General features: G+C 43.2%; 1 protein-coding gene across 3 annotated transcripts in view; it reads right to left on the bottom strand.

Moving 5' to 3' along the window:
* RFWD3 (ring finger and WD repeat domain 3) overlaps window positions 1-15557 on the bottom strand; it is a 56604-nt gene that overhangs the window by 32429 nt on the left and 8618 nt on the right. For 2 of the 3 annotated variants that reach the window (XM_039502794.1, XM_039502793.1), the window contains 5 exons: window positions 14228-14448; window positions 11659-11756; window positions 11382-11579; window positions 8166-8257; window positions 879-993 (listed from right to left, as the gene is read on the bottom strand). In XM_039502794.1, coding sequence (XP_039358728.1) covers window positions 879-993; window positions 8166-8257; window positions 11382-11579; window positions 11659-11756; window positions 14228-14448 — 724 coding nt within the window. The remainder of the gene's footprint in view (window positions 1-878; window positions 994-8165; window positions 8258-11381; window positions 11580-11658; window positions 11757-14227; window positions 14449-15557) is intronic. The other variant, XM_039502795.1, reaches the window with a different exon arrangement.

Here is a 15557-nt window from a genome sequence, read left to right as displayed (position 1 = left end):
ATGCTGCCCTGTGTGTAGGCGCCACCCTAGCAGCTCCTATTGGCTGCAGTTCCCAGCCAATGGGATCTGCGAGGGCAGCGCTTGGCGTGGGGGCAGCATGTGGCGCCCCCTGGCTGCCCCTACGTGTAGGAGCTGGAGCGGGGCAAGCCCCAGACCCCGTTTCCTGGTGGGAGCTCAAGAGAAGGATTAAAATATCTGGAGGGCCGAATATGGCCCACCTCTGCTCTACAGGAAACCAGCACAGCCTTTTCTGCAGATAAGATATCAGAATGTTATATAACTTCAGACTAAACCTGGAAAGGAACAGATCACCAGGCATCTCTGCAGCCAAGAGTTTGTTCTCACTAATTCTGCAATCTGTAAGTACGAGGAGACAGTGATGTCTCTAAACAGCTCTTCCCACAGCAAGCAGCCTGCAGTTATAAACTGGTCATATTGTGATACCACCAGAAGAGACAGTGCTGACTCCTTACCTGGTTTCAGCAAAGATGGAAGAACCTATAGTCCAAAAGAAATCTGATCTATTAAAATCCATTACCAAAAATCACACTAGAAAGTTATGTCAGAAAAGTAAAATGTTCACTGTAAGCATTCACTTTAATGGTTATCTGAATAATAGCATGCGAGTTCAGAATTAAATGCTCAACTATAATTAGTGAGAAATTATACTTGCAGAAACCCTTAAAACATTACTGAATTATGAACTGTGATGAAACTGGAAGCTGTGTGTTTGTGTTGACAAGATATTTTATCTTGCTTGGAAGAACACACACAAGCTCGCTCAGACTAAACATGGAAGGAAAGCACATCATGAGACAGCAGCTGAAGAGAAGTTGGCAATGAAGAGCCCATCATCAATGTGCAGGAGCTGAACTTACCTGAACTTGCTTGCGAAGTTTACTGCATTCATCTGTCAAGACCTGCAGCTGGAGACGGCTCTGTGCAGATTCCAATTCCGCCTGTCTCCGCAACATCTGCTCCTTTTCTAAAGAGCTAAGTAGAGAAGAAAAAAAGAAATGATCATGACTGGACACAACTTAGGATGTTCCTCTGGGCTGCAGCTCTATTACCAGTGTAGGTTAAAACACAGCCACGCTCAGGTAAACTTAACAACACTTTCAGTAAATCCCACTGAATCTTGCACTCTATCTCCTTGCTCTGCCTCCTGGCCATTAGCAGTTAGCCAGTTATTGTGGGTTGTTTTTTTTTTTTTTTTTGCATAAACAACTTTCCCATCTGAGTTCCCCTACTAATGATTTATTGGAGGTGAATAATGGAGGGGCCTTAGTTATGCAGAACAGTAACTGTGACCTTTTATCTAGTGGCTCACAAGAACTATTCTATTACTTTTCTAAAGACAGACAAGCCCTTTCCATCAATCACAAAATAAAAAAGTGAATACGGAGGAAAAACACATTCTGTACATTTCCTATGCAAGAATTTGACAGGTACTGAATATTAACAAGCCTACAATACAGCCAGACACTGACCTGTAATAATACCATGAGCCTCAGGTCCTTTTTTTTTTTTTTAAATTACAAGTGACCCTAATACGACACAGCAGGAAGATGTTACTAATACAGCTACATCAGAAAAAACAGATACTGTTGTGATGCCTAAGACATTCTCCAGGGAAGTCATAAACCTGCTCTCAGACTAATCTATGCCATGTTGTATATTGAGTGATAGAAATTTTGACAGTAACTCATTTGTAACTTTTCTTTTAAGTGTCCTTTACATAAAGTGGGAGCAAGTACACAGCATATAGGAATAGAGTAGTAACCCTTTAAATAATTTGGGAGTTTTTAGTGCTGCTGTGTTGTTTCAGAAACTGCTACAAACCAGTCAGAGCAGCAGCATATGCATACATAGGCTTGCATGTTTGCATCTGTTTAGTAAACACAATTATGTGGGTCCTAACTGCACCCTGTGGTTTTGTCATATGATTTTTGTTGTGTAAAAAGCAAAATACAACTGCGTTTGTTTTAGTATCAGGGGTTGATACTAAGGAAGTTTCCATTACAAACATCTGTAGCGAATATCTATATTGATGATATTATGAGTAACATATCACAGAAGATTTGGAAGAGACCTCAGGAGGTCATCTAGTCCCACCCCCTTCTCAAAGCAGGATCAACCCCAACTAAATAACCCCAGCTAGGGCTTTCTCAAGCTGGGCCATAAAAATCTCTAAGGATGAAGATTCCACCACCTCCCTAGGTAACTCATTCCGGTGCTTCACCACCCTCCTAGTGAAACAGTGTTTCCTAATATCCAACCTAAACCTCCCTCACTGCAACTTGAGACCATTGCTTCTAGTCTGTCATCTGCCACCACTGAGAACAGCTGAGCTCCGTCCTCTTTGGAACCCCCCTTCAGGTAGATGAAGGCTGCTATCAAATCCCCCCTCACTCTTCTCTTCTGCAGACTAAATAACCCGTTCCCCGAGCCTCTCCTCCTAAGCCATGTGCCCCAGCCCCCTAATCATTTTCTTTGCCCTCCGCTGGACTCTCTCCGATTTGTCCACATCCTTTCTCTAGTGGGGGGCCCAAATACTTCAGATGTGGCCTCACCAGTGCTGAACAGAAGGGAATAATCACTTGCCTTGATCTGCTGGCAACACTTCTAATAATGCAGCCCAATGTGCTACTATAGGCTTCTTGGCAACAAGGGCACACTGTTGACTCATATCCAGCTTCTCGTCTACTGTAATCCCCAGGTCCTTTTCTGCAGAACTGCTGCCCAGCCATTCAGTCCCTAGTCTGTAGCAGTGCATGGGATTCTTCCGTCCTAAGTGCAGGACTCTGCACTTGTCTTTGTTGAACCCTCATTAGATTTCTTTTGGCCCAGTCCTCCAATTTGTCTACGTCCCTCTGGACCCTATACTACCCTCCAGCGTATCTACCACTCCCCACAGTTTAGTGTAATTTGCGAACTTGCTGAGGGTGTAATCCATCCCATCCTCCAGATCATTAATAAAGATGTTGAACAAAACTGGCCCCAGGACCAACCTCTGGGGCACTCCGCTTGATACCGGCTGCCAACTAGACATCGAGCTGTTGATCGCTACCCATTGCGCCTGATGATCTAGCCTGCTTTCTAGCCACTTTATAGTCCATTCATCCAATCCATATTTTTTTTTAAACTTGCTGGCAAGAATACTGTGGGAGACCGTATCAAAAGCTTTGCTAAAGTCAAGATATATCATGTTCACCACTTTCCCCATATCCACAGAGCCAGTTAGCTCATCATAGAAGGCAATCAGGTTGGTCAGGCATGACTTGCCCTTGGTGAATCCATGTTGACCGTTCCTGATCACCTTCCTTTCCTTCAAGTGCTTCAAAATGGATTCCTTGAGGACCTGCTCCATTTTTCCAGGGACTGAGGTGAGGCTGACCTGTCTGTAGTTCCCTGGATTCTCCTTCTTCCCTTTTTTAAAGATAGGCACTATGTTTGCCTTTTCCAATCGTCTGGGACCTTCCCAGATCACCACGAGTTTTCAAAGATAATGGCCTTTGGAGACATGGATATGTATCTAGAGGTCCAAGAACAGCTTTACTGAATTTGAGAAATCAAATATGAACATAAACGTAACACTAACAGCACATATCTGCAAGGGGGCAGAGTTAAGGATGTGTATTCTAGCTTAACTTCTATATTCCTACCCTGGCACTCTGAGCCTAACGAAAGAGAGGAATTCAGATATCTTGGATGGATTGCAATTACACTGGAGGGAAGGCAGCAGTGAAGTACGGGGAAGAGGAGATGTGAATGGTCAGTGGGAGAGGGTGGCAGAAGCAGGAAAGGTACAGCCTGTAGGGAAGATTTTCAAAGACACAGTTAGTTTTTCAGTGGGAGTTAGAAGCCTGATAGTCATTTGTTTTATTTAACATCTCCCCACTACCGTGTTTTGCAACATCACATCCAGTGTTCGCAATGAATTATAACATTACAGAGATCAAAAACACAGCATCATGCAACGGCACGTGTGACACATGGCCAGAAAGGGATAAGCATCCTGCAGGATAAATGACCTAAATTCAACTTTTAGAGACATATTGGTAGATAATATTTGTGTTTTTACATACTATATTGTTAGAGGTTAACAAAGTAACCCAAGGGTTCCTGTCTATGCAATATCACTGTATTGATCTCTCTTTGAAATGTATAGCAAATCACCTGCAAATGGTGGAAAAAAGGCAATTGCTTTATGTTAATTCATGTAAGCGAATTACCAGTGATGCTTAGGAAATATGTCTACTTCAAAATCTCGATGATTGCTTATTGTTTGCCCAAGGACTCTGCGCTCTCAAGAGAAGGCCTGGAACTGTATAAAGGTCTCCTGGGTCCTGATTCTTTTTATCTCAGATTTGCTTGATGCTTTTTGCAGGGGAAGCTTGAGTTATAAGACTAAGATCTCCAGTCCCACCTGGATCACCCTGAATATGAACACTGGACTATAATCTATTGACTAATTCTGAAAGAACTCATTGCAACTACAAAATTCACCATCTCCACTATGAAACTAATCTCAGAACTGTACTCATGTCTGTATGTATACTGATCTTGTAACCAATACTCATTTCTTTTTTAATAAATTTTAGTTTAGTTAATAAGAATTGGCTGTAGCGTGCATTTGGATAAGATTGAAATATTCATTAACTTGGGAAGTAATGGGTCCAATCCTTTGGGATTGGTAGAACTTTGAGCAGGGGGTTGGACTAGATGACCTCCTGAGGTCCCTTCCAACCCTGAGATTCTATGAACTTTCTTATATGATGAATAAGATTTTCAGTAATCCTCATCTTCATCGATTTGGGTGTCTGGGTGGAAGCCCAAGGCTGGTTGCTATAAGGGAACTGTGTTTTGGCTTCTGTGAAACAAGTTAGGTATTGTAGAAGCTGTTTTGTGTTGGCTTGGTAAACCTAAATATTGGAATATCTACCAGCTTTGGAGATTGGCTGCCCCATTCTTTGCTGTTTGCCCTAATTGAGTAGCCTCAGTGTGGCCCTCCCGGGACCCTGGTCACAGAATGCCAGTTAAAATATCTATTTTCACTGCTGAAAATTCCTTCCTCACCCATTTCTGATTAGCAATTAGGGTAACACAGGACAGCTATATTAGGAGATGATGAGGTCACTTGGAAGTTTCACCATGGTAGCAGTATTTTAAATAAGTACTGAGTTGAAAAGAGAGTTTGAAAGAGTTTCCTGAAAGTGGAAACGTTCTAAGGAAGCTGAAATTATGTTTTTCTCAGCAATACTAAGATTTAGGAAGGACCTGGGATTCTGCAACCTTTAGCCTTTATTGGATTTTATTATACTATTTGTAGTTGCGTATAACAGAAAATTTTCCACTGTACATGAAATTATACCATAGAAATTACAATGGCTAATTTCATCCTGGTTTTTGGTTTATAATGAATTCTAAATGTTCATCTTAGATGTAGTCAGACTGGCTACAAAATAGTTTCCATATCATATTACATTTTTGACAATAAGATGAGACCACTTTTTAATGCATATGTAAAGAGATAGCAAAGTTAAAGTCTACCGTTCACCCTCACTGCATTTCTGGACAAGGTGTTTCATTTCTCATGTAAAGATGAATTAGCAGTTAGTTTGTTTGGGATTTTTTTTGGAAGGACTTAGCACATTCTTCAGCTGTGGAGTTTTAACATATACCACCTAAGCTTTCTTTAGTCAGCTCTCAGTTCCATGTGCAAGGACACAAAACCCAAGAATCCAATTCTAATAGGGATCCTTTGTTCCAGAGAACACATGCTGAATACAGCATGATCTCCATATTTAAGGCAATCATAATACTGGCACTCGAAGTTAAGACAGTGCATAGCCAGTTTCAGGGAGCATAGCTAAAAAAAGGCCTAGGTAAGAGTCAGGCTGCATGAAATCAGTTTTCTTTCTTAGGGTATGTCTATACTACGGGACTATTCCGAATTTACATAAACTGGTTTAGTAAAACAGATTGTATAAAATCGAGTGCACGCGGCCACACTAAGCACATTAAATCAGTGGTGTGCGTCCACGGTCCGAGGCTAGCATCGATTTCTGGAGCGTTGCACTGTGGGTAGCTATTCTGTAGCTATCCCATAGTTCCCGCAGTCTCCCCCGCCCCTTGGAATTCTGGGTTGAGATCCCAGTGCCTAACGGGGCAAAAATCATTGTCGCGGGTGGTTCTGGGTAAATGTCGTCAGTCATTTCTTCCTCCGGGGAAGCAACGGCAGACAATCATTTTGCGCCCTTTTTGCCTGGATTGCCCTGGCAGACGCCATATCATGGCAACCATGGAGCCTGTTTTGCCTCTTGTCATTGTCACCGTATGTGTACTAGATGCCGCTGACAGAGGCGATTCAGCAGCGCTACACAGCAGCATTCATTTGCTTTTGCAGGATAGCAGAGATGGTTATCAGCCGTACTGTACCATCTACCATGCCATTGTAAATTGGCAATGAGATGACGGTTACCAGTCCTTTTGTGCTGCACCATCTGCTGCTGTCATAGGTGCCCCTGGCTGAGATCGGCCAGGGGCGCAAAAGACAAAAATGGGAATGACTCCCCGAGTCAATCCCTCCTTTAGGGTATCTAAAAATAGAATCAGTCCTGCCTAGAATATGGGGCAAGTGTACTAGAGAACCAGTGTATCAGAGAACCAGAGAGCACAACCGCTCCGTGTCAGATCCCGCAGAAATGATGAGCTGTATGCCATTCACAGGGGGTGCCCCTGCAACAACCCCACCTGTTGCTTCCCTCCTCCCCCAGCCTTCCTGGGCTACCGTTGCAGTGTCCCCCCATTTGTGTGATGAAGTAATAAAGAATGCAGGAATAAGAAACAGTGACTTGTTAGTGAGATATGAGGGGAAGGCAGCCTCCAGCTGCTATGATAGGCCAGACAGGACATTAAGCAGTGTGGGGGAGAGGAGCCCAGCATCCCGCTGCTATGATAGTCCAGGCAGAACAGAATCTTTTCTTTACACATGAAGGGCGGGGGCTGATGGAGCTCAGCCCCCTGTTGCTATGATGAAGATGGTTACCAGTCATACTGCACCATCTACCAGGAATGATCAGGAGTTTTTTACCCAGGCACCCCCGGCCGACCTCACCGGAGGCCAACCAGGAGCACTCACGGGCTGATGATGACAGATACCAGTCCTTTTGCACTGCACCATCTGCCACAAGGCTGATGATGAGGATGGATATCAGCCATATTGTACCATCAGCCAGCCATGGTGGGGGGGGGGGGCGAGGATGCTGCCGTTGACTGCTGCAGCATCGCATCTATCAGCGGCATTCAGTAAACATAGGGTGACATTTAAAAGAGTCAAGAGAGGATTTTTTTCCCTTTTACTTCTGGGGGTGGGTGAGGGGGGTAAATTGACGAGCTATGCCCTGAACCACCACGGACAATGTGTTTGACACTACAGCCATTTGGGGCTCAGCCAAGAATGCAAATGCTTTTTGGAGACTGCAGGAACTGTGGGATAGCTGGAGTCCTCAGTCCCCCCTCCCTCCCTCCATGAGCATCCATTTGATTATTTGGCTTTCCGTTACATTTGTCACGCAGCAGCATGCTGAGTCCCTGCTGTGGCCTCTGTCTGGAGATTTTTTAAAAATGCTTTGGAATTTCATCTTCTGTAACGGAGCTCTGATAGAACAGATTTGCCTGCCCATACAGCGATCACATCCATACGGTCCATGCTGGAGCTCTTTTTGGATTTGGATTTGGGACTGCATCGCCACCCGTGCTGATCGGAGCTCCACGCTGGGCAAACAGGAAATGATATTCAAAAGTTCGTGGGGCTTTTCCTGTCTACCTGGCCACTGCATCCGAGTTCTGATTGCTGTCCAGAGTGGTTAGTGGTGCACTGTGGGATACCGCCCGGAGGCCAATACCGTCGATTTGCGGCCACACTAACCCTAATCCGATATGGTAATACCGATATTAGCGCTACTCCTCTCGTCGGGGAGGAGTACAGAAACCGGTTTAAAGAGCCCTTTATATCGCTATAAAGGGCCTCTTAGTGTGGACGGGTGTGGCGTTGAATCGGTTTAACGCTCCTAAAACCGGTTTAAACGCGTAGTGTAGACCAGGCCTTAGGCATGTACATGTGGGACAGAGATGGTACATCTGAGGTGTATGCTCCATACCTTTTCATGCGCTCCTGTTCACTGGTGTCCAGTGCTTTCAAAGTACGGGCATACAGGACCACTACGTCAGAACGCTTTGCCTTCTTATTGCACTAAAATAAAACGTAGGTTCAGTTTATCCCTAGGAAATTAACATTCAATTCGAACCCAAATTAAATATTCCTACTCTGTTAAATATTTTGAAATTCCTCTTCAAACATTGCTATCCATGTGGTCATTACTGCCTTAATCAGGACTGCTATTTTGAAATTTTAGATCTGATTTTCTAGTGCTGCATTCACCTTTCAGAAAACATCCCTCTGCTGCCCCTGGTCTTGTGTTTCAAAACCACCAAGTACCCAGGACAGCCAGATAAATCCTGTGAGCAATTCAAATGCTCATGCAAACATACAGTCCCCACCTCTACTTTGAGAGCAGCAAGAATCAGGTACTACTTGAGTCTATTCATAACTTTATCATGTACTTGCTATGTGGTGTTAGCAAAGTCACTTAATCTCTCTGTACTTCAGTTTCCCCATCTGTAAAACTGGACTGGGGGGACTGCAAGGCTTAGTGTTCAGAAAATGCTTTGTAGGCATCAGATAAAAGAGACTACAGACGGACCATATCAAGCAGCCTTTGGGGAATCCCACATTACTTCATATCTTTTAAATGCAGGAATATCTACTGTTTAGTAGTATAAAGACATACATCATTGTCACCGTTTCCATGTCTGGCAAAAGATTGTGTGTGTAGAGTAGTAAATGCTTACGATTGCTTCCCTAGTACCCAACAGCAGTCACTAGTAGGATCTAGAATGTGAAACTATAATAGTAACTTGCACTCAAACCACCTTTTCTACAAAGCCACGTGCACAACAACAATGTGCAAATCAGTTCAAGAATAAGCAACTGGAAATGGAGAGAAAAAAACCTAGGGCTAGCTCGTCTTTTCTTTAGAGCGACAAGCCCATACGTCTGTTAGTCTATAAGATGCCACAGGACTCCTTGTCGCTTTTTATAAGCCCATCTCAGACACTTCTCAGGTTGCTATGTCACTAGAAGACACTCATCAACCAGCCATAGGCATCCTTAAGATCATCACACAAAAATACATAATGCACTACTGGAATGTTTAGCAGGAAGATGTAATAAGACACCAAAAGTCTAATCACTCAGGATATCAACTACTGTGTTTCCTGGAGCATCTCCCCTCCACCCTTTGAAAGAGAAGTAAATGATAGCAAGAATGAGAAATCACAGACGTTTAAGAACAGAATTTCAAGTCTGAGGAATGCCCGCTGAGGATTTTGTTCTGAAAAAAGTTACACAGATATGACAAGGATGAGAAGCCAGAGGCAGATCTGAAAAATGAATTATTTTGTTTAACTACAGTGTAAAACACCAGACTCTGTTTCAGCAGGAATCCCACTCAAAAGCAAGCAAAACTGGCAAAACTATACAATGGCTTTTTTATTTGAGAGCTACTGAAACTTTGGGCCCTCAGGTAAGAAGGCTAGGAAGTGACGGTTGGCTCTTTGCATTGTAAATTGAACACTATTCTTGATCTAAAAAAACAGTTTTAACAAAGAGTTAGGTGTGAAACCATGTTTCAGAGGAGTGCAGCTAACACTGAGGCAACATTACACTCTGCAAAAACATAAAAAGCTATAAAATTGGTTGGGTTTTTTTTGTTAAAACCTCAAAACATTAGGAGGACCAGAAATGAACAGTTAAATGACCAAGCCCATTTCCCAATGCCACATACTCTAAGTGAGTGAAGTTATGTCTACAGTGCAACTAAAAACCTGCTGCTGGACCACGCTAGCTGACTCAGGCTAAGGGGCTGTTTAATTGTGGAGTAGATGTTGGTGCTTGGGCTGCAGCCTGGGCTCCAGGACCATGCGAGGCAGGAGGGTTCCAAAGCTCAGACTGCAATCCAACCCTGAATGTTTACACCATAATTAGACAGCCCCTCAGCCTGAACCCTACAAGCCCAAATCAGCTGGCATGGGCCAGCCGCAGGTTTTTTTTATTGCAGCACAGAAACACCCTTAGGTTATGCCTGCACTTAAAACACTATAGCAGTGCAGCTGCACTGAAGGGAGGGGTGGTGTAGGTAATCCACCTCCCAAACAGGCGGTAGGTAGGTCGATGGAAAAATCTGTCTACTAATGTCTACACCGGGGATTAGGTCAGTATAGTTACATCTCACAGGGTGTACATTTTTCACACTCCTGAGATATAGCTATACCAATGTAAATTTCTAGTGTAGACCAGGTCTAAATCCCACCCTACTTAATCCTGCCCAAACTTAATACTGCCCTATTAAAATCTGGAAAAATATATGCTATGGTCAAAATAAATTAACAGATATTGGAAATGATCTCTCAAATAGGTGGGGAGACAGTATAAGGAATGAATGAGTGAAAGGCTATGTGAATAGTAGGGAACAGGCTGAATCCCTTAATTGTTAACATACAAGCATCCAGTCACAAAACATTAATGGTTTAAGAAGTTGATTATGTTTTAACCTCTCTCTGGTATCTGATAGCCTCATATATTTGATAACATTTGACACACTCCATTTCTAAGGGAACAAAAGCTGAGGTGGTTTGTTTTTTTACTTACAATTAGGTTGACTAAAGTACTTTTCACCCTTTGAAGCAGTGACAGATATTGGAGTGCAGCAACGGTAGACAAATGCAGCAGCAATCCTGAACTTAGTAGTGGTTCTCACACAGCCTTGAACCTTAGAACCTCCTTTAGATGCCTAACCAGGAAACCAGAGCTTTCAGCCATTAATTTAAAATACTGCCAGACACTTCCATTAAAGGTCATTAATCATCTTATCTGACAAACGGCACCAAACTGCAGTCCCCTCCAGTATTGCACTGGTCATGACACCAAGTCATGGAACACTTCCTTTTGCCCCACATGTGATGTTACTACCCACTGAGCAACACTAATACTCTAATTAATTTCAGCAAAACTGTGCTGAATTAGGTGAAGAATTTAAGTTCTTCAGATGAAGAGTGTGAGCTGATCTTGGTGAAAATCACTTCAAAACAGTGGGGATTTTGTTACTTTTGACAGGCTGAAATGGTGGACTTTTTGTACAGTATTTAAAACCCTGACTTCATTCCCTTCTGAATAATAACCCTCTTAATGATGGTCACATTTGGACCAGAGGCTGCCTGAGAGCAAATCTGTTCCAACACAAAAGGGTGCACTTTACCTGAGGGCATTTCCCTGCCTGTCCCTTGAGCCACCTTATGATGCAAGTGTATCCAAACAGGTGTCCACACCGCAATGCTGAGAGCCGGTGCTCCCCAGCATTAGTCCATTGCTCAAAGCAGATGGCACAGGTGTCCCCTTCTTCCTCATCCAACGGTACAGCGGGAACTGTCACATTGGGTTTCTTTAGTGGAGTTCTCTGAAACAACAACAAAGATCAGACAAACACAACATTTGCCATCTTTATTCTCTGTCCAAGGACTGATTGTTCACTTTACCTGTTTGTGCTGGACTTCTGCTTCTTCAGCATCACGACCTTCATGCTCTGCAGAGGAAGGCAAAGGCTGAGGGGGCTCTGGTTGGACCTGATCAGAAACTTCAGAGCAGACAGGAAAAAAAGGAAGACTAATTTATTTGAACTGGCGCAAGGACTCTCTTCCTTGGGTTGTAGTCTGAATTTTCTTTTGTAACTTTAGTATTCTAGAACATCAGAACAAGCACTGGTGTAGTAACTAATGAGGATTGCAAACAAAAACTTTACTCAACATACTAGAATCCGGGCCGGCTTTAGGCCAATTCGCCCGATTCCCGAATCGAGCCCCGCGCCAGGCGCCTTTTTAATCTTTACTCACCCAGCGGCACTCCGGGGGGTCTTCGGCGGCATTTCAGCGGCGGGCCCTTCACTCACTCCGGGTCTTCGGCGGTGGGTCCTTGAGTGAAGGACCCGCTGCTTAAGTGCCGCCGAAGACCCGGAGTGCCACCGGGTGAGTACAAATCAGGCCCCGCACTTGCTAAAGCCAGCCCTGACTAGAATAAATAATATCATGTACTGAAGCAAAAAGATAACTAACTAATTAGCACAATTAACAAAGTGATTTTGTAACACCTTCATAAATCATTGAAATTTAAGGCTGGAAAGGACATTGAGAGGTCATCTAGTCCAGCCCTCTGTACTGAGGCAAGACCAAGTAAACCTAGAACATCCCTGAAAGGTGTTTGTCCAACCTGTCTTTAAACTTCCAATGATGTGGATTCCATAACCGAACACTGGAAGCCTATTCCAGAATTTAACTACCCTTAGAATTAGAAAGTTTTTCTTGATATCTAACCTACCTCTCCCTTGCTACACATTAAGTCCATTACTTCTTGTCCTACCTTCAGTGGACATGGAGAGCAATTGATCACCATCCTCTTTATAACAGTTCTTAACATATCTGAGGAGGTATCAGTCGTCGTCCCCCGCCCCAATCAGTCTTCTCTCAAGTCTAAATGTGCCCAGATTTTTAAATCTTTTCCCACTGACCAGGTTTCTAAACCTTTCATCATTTTTCTTGCCCTCTTCTGGACTTTCTCCAATTTATTCACATATTTCCTAAAGTGTGGCACCCACAACTGGAAACAGCACTCCAGCTGAGGCCTCATCAGACCTGCGTAGAGTGGAACAATTACATTCCTGTGTCTTATCTACCCTCCAGAATGATATTAACCTTTTTCACAATTGCAACACACTGTTGACTCGTTCAATTTGTGATCCACTGAAGCCCCCAGATCCTTTTCAGCAGTACTATCACCTCAGTTACTCCCCATTTTGTAGTTGTGGATTTTATTTTTACTTTTAAGAGTAGTACTTTGCACTTGGATTTATTGAATTTAATCTTGCTGATTTTAGACTTCTTTAATTCGTTGAGGTCATTTTGAATTCTAATCCTGTCCTCCAAAGGGCTTACAATTCCAGTGTAGTGTCACCCAAAAGTCTTATAAACACACTCTCCACTCCACTATCCAAATCATTAGTGAAAATGTTGACTAGTACCAGACTCAAGATTGACTCCTGCAGGACCTCTCAACATTCCCCCCCCCCCGCCCCCCCCCAGTTTGACAGCCAACCAATGATCTTATTTTTACTGATTCTAAGTGTTCATTCTGGAATTTGGAGGTATAGTAGGGACATTTTGTGCGTACCTGAAGATTAAATAAGAGGATAGCGCACACACAAAAAAAAAGGGGGCTCAGGAAGGGAGAACAATAGGGAGCAAAAGAGGGGGGAGGGGCAAAATGATGCCGCTATCCCTTGATAATGAGATGGGTGGGTTAAGATTGATACCTTGCAATTAGCTGTCTCCTGGGAGATTTTACAGGGTGTTTGCTTTATAATGTAATGAAATTTAGGAATTTCATTCCCCTATTGCCCACATCCACTTACCTTTCAAGATCAAGTATTTTTATTATAAAAAGTAAGAAAAAAAAACTAAGGGGTTCATGAACATTTTTTACTTTGAGTAAGGAACACCAGCCTGAAAAGGTTGAAAAACACTGAGTGATCCACTAAGTGAGCCACTATCCCCTAAGCAGCTAAGGGGAAGGAAGATGCATTAAGCAAGGAATAACCCTTGAAGCAGATGAATTCCTCAGCAATAAAAAATCCTGGGCCAGATCCTCCACTGTAAATTGGCCTAACTGGTTTACATTGATTTACAATAATGAATTGAGGCTCTCTGTTTTGGAGACAATCCTTGATAATAATGATCAGGGGAGGAAGGAGAACTGCAGAAAGTAGAAAACAGAATAATCTCTGAATTACTTATTTTGAAGATTTCCAGGAGGCATCAGTGGGTATGTAAACAGCTAAAAAAAATTGCTCAGGATTATTTTAATATTCATCCACTGTTGCATTATGGCAGCAACCCATCCACGTCAGCTATGAGTATACTGATGCCAGACCTTTTAAGCTCTGTTGTAAAGCTTGAAAAGATTCTCTATGAAGCGTTGTCCTGTCTGACAGTGGAAATGAAGTGAGAGGAATTAGTGGCATTTCAGAACTCACAATGATGTGAAACCAGCACAAACCTCCCAAACTGGCAGCTATGGGTGCCTCCTCTTGGGGTACTGCCACATCCTCCTCCTCAGTGGAGCTGCTGCTGTCAGAGTCACTCAGCTCCAAGGTTTCATCTGAGCTGTGACCACTGTTGCCAACTGGAAGATGCAAAGTCTCCAGTGGTGGAAATGCTGCTGTTGTTGACCCTTGAGTCCTGCTGACCATGAAATAACTATCCAGTGGTGTCCTGGGCCTGAAAAGCAAGGAGTAAAAGCTGCAGTATTTCTTCATATTAATTATTGCAGGTAAAATGTACAGGAGAAAATTAGATCCTCATTTGTTTGCCACAACACCGAGCCTCTGTTTGCGGACATAAGGGATACAACCAAACTGACCACAAAATGTCTCACCCAGAACAGCACCAATCCCCAGGCAAGGCAGTGAATTAACAACTCTAAGAAGCATACTCAACATGTAGCTGTGATAGCGCTTCACTGCTTAGGTCTAGAAAATGCAGATGCCTGATCTGCCTCTACGTAGAAGGAAGATTGTTTTTCCAGGGATGGAAAGGGGAAAACAAGATGTGGTGCACTTGACTCTGCTTGTGTCATCATCTAGCTCTTATTAGCAGCTCTTAGGGCGCTTTACAAAGGAGGTCAGTATCATTACCCCCATTTTACAAATGGGGAAAACAAGGCACCGAGGGATGAAGTGATGCTAAAGGTGGGAAGTACGGTACACAAGTTATTACCCAGCAGAGCCACCGCATCTGATTTCTCACCACTAGACTTCGCTTTTTTTGATTTATCAAATGAACTCATCATCTGGTCCTCAGATGCAGTCACAGTATTTAGAAACAAATTGGTTGCTTATATCAGACTCCTATCCCTTAAATTAGTTTATGCTCCTCACAAAAACCCGTTTTTTCTTTAATCAGCTTTGCAAGATTGTGCCATGGCAAAAATATGTACCAAACTACTTTACAATAATGATTAGACTGAAGAAAGCTTGTGCTATTTTACTTGCCAATCCAACAACAACATTGTTCTTCAGTTGCAAGTAGAATTTTACAAGACTGCTTAATGGCCCAATGGCCTGTGTATGTGGAAGTGAATTACACCTACAGGAGATCCCAGGGCAGACTGTACAGCTGTATTTAGTCACTTGGGGTGAGATCAATGGCCAAACTTCCACTGACTTGAACAGAGCCAGGATTTAACCCACAGTGTTTAGAGTGGATCTGCACAGCCAAAATGTGAAGAGAGTTAAACATGAAGGTCTCTGCTGATGGGTCCCCCCTGAAGCTAAGGCACAGGTGGCACTCAGCATAGAATTAAGCTTTAAACTTTTTCAAAATTTGTT

Source organism: Mauremys reevesii, linkage group 16 (genome assembly GCF_016161935.1).
Source record: "Mauremys reevesii isolate NIE-2019 linkage group 16, ASM1616193v1, whole genome shotgun sequence".
Lineage (NCBI taxonomy): Eukaryota > Metazoa > Chordata > Testudines > Geoemydidae > Mauremys > Mauremys reevesii.
Note: the sequence above shows the minus strand (reverse complement) of the source record. Positions and strands in the feature narration are given on the sequence as shown.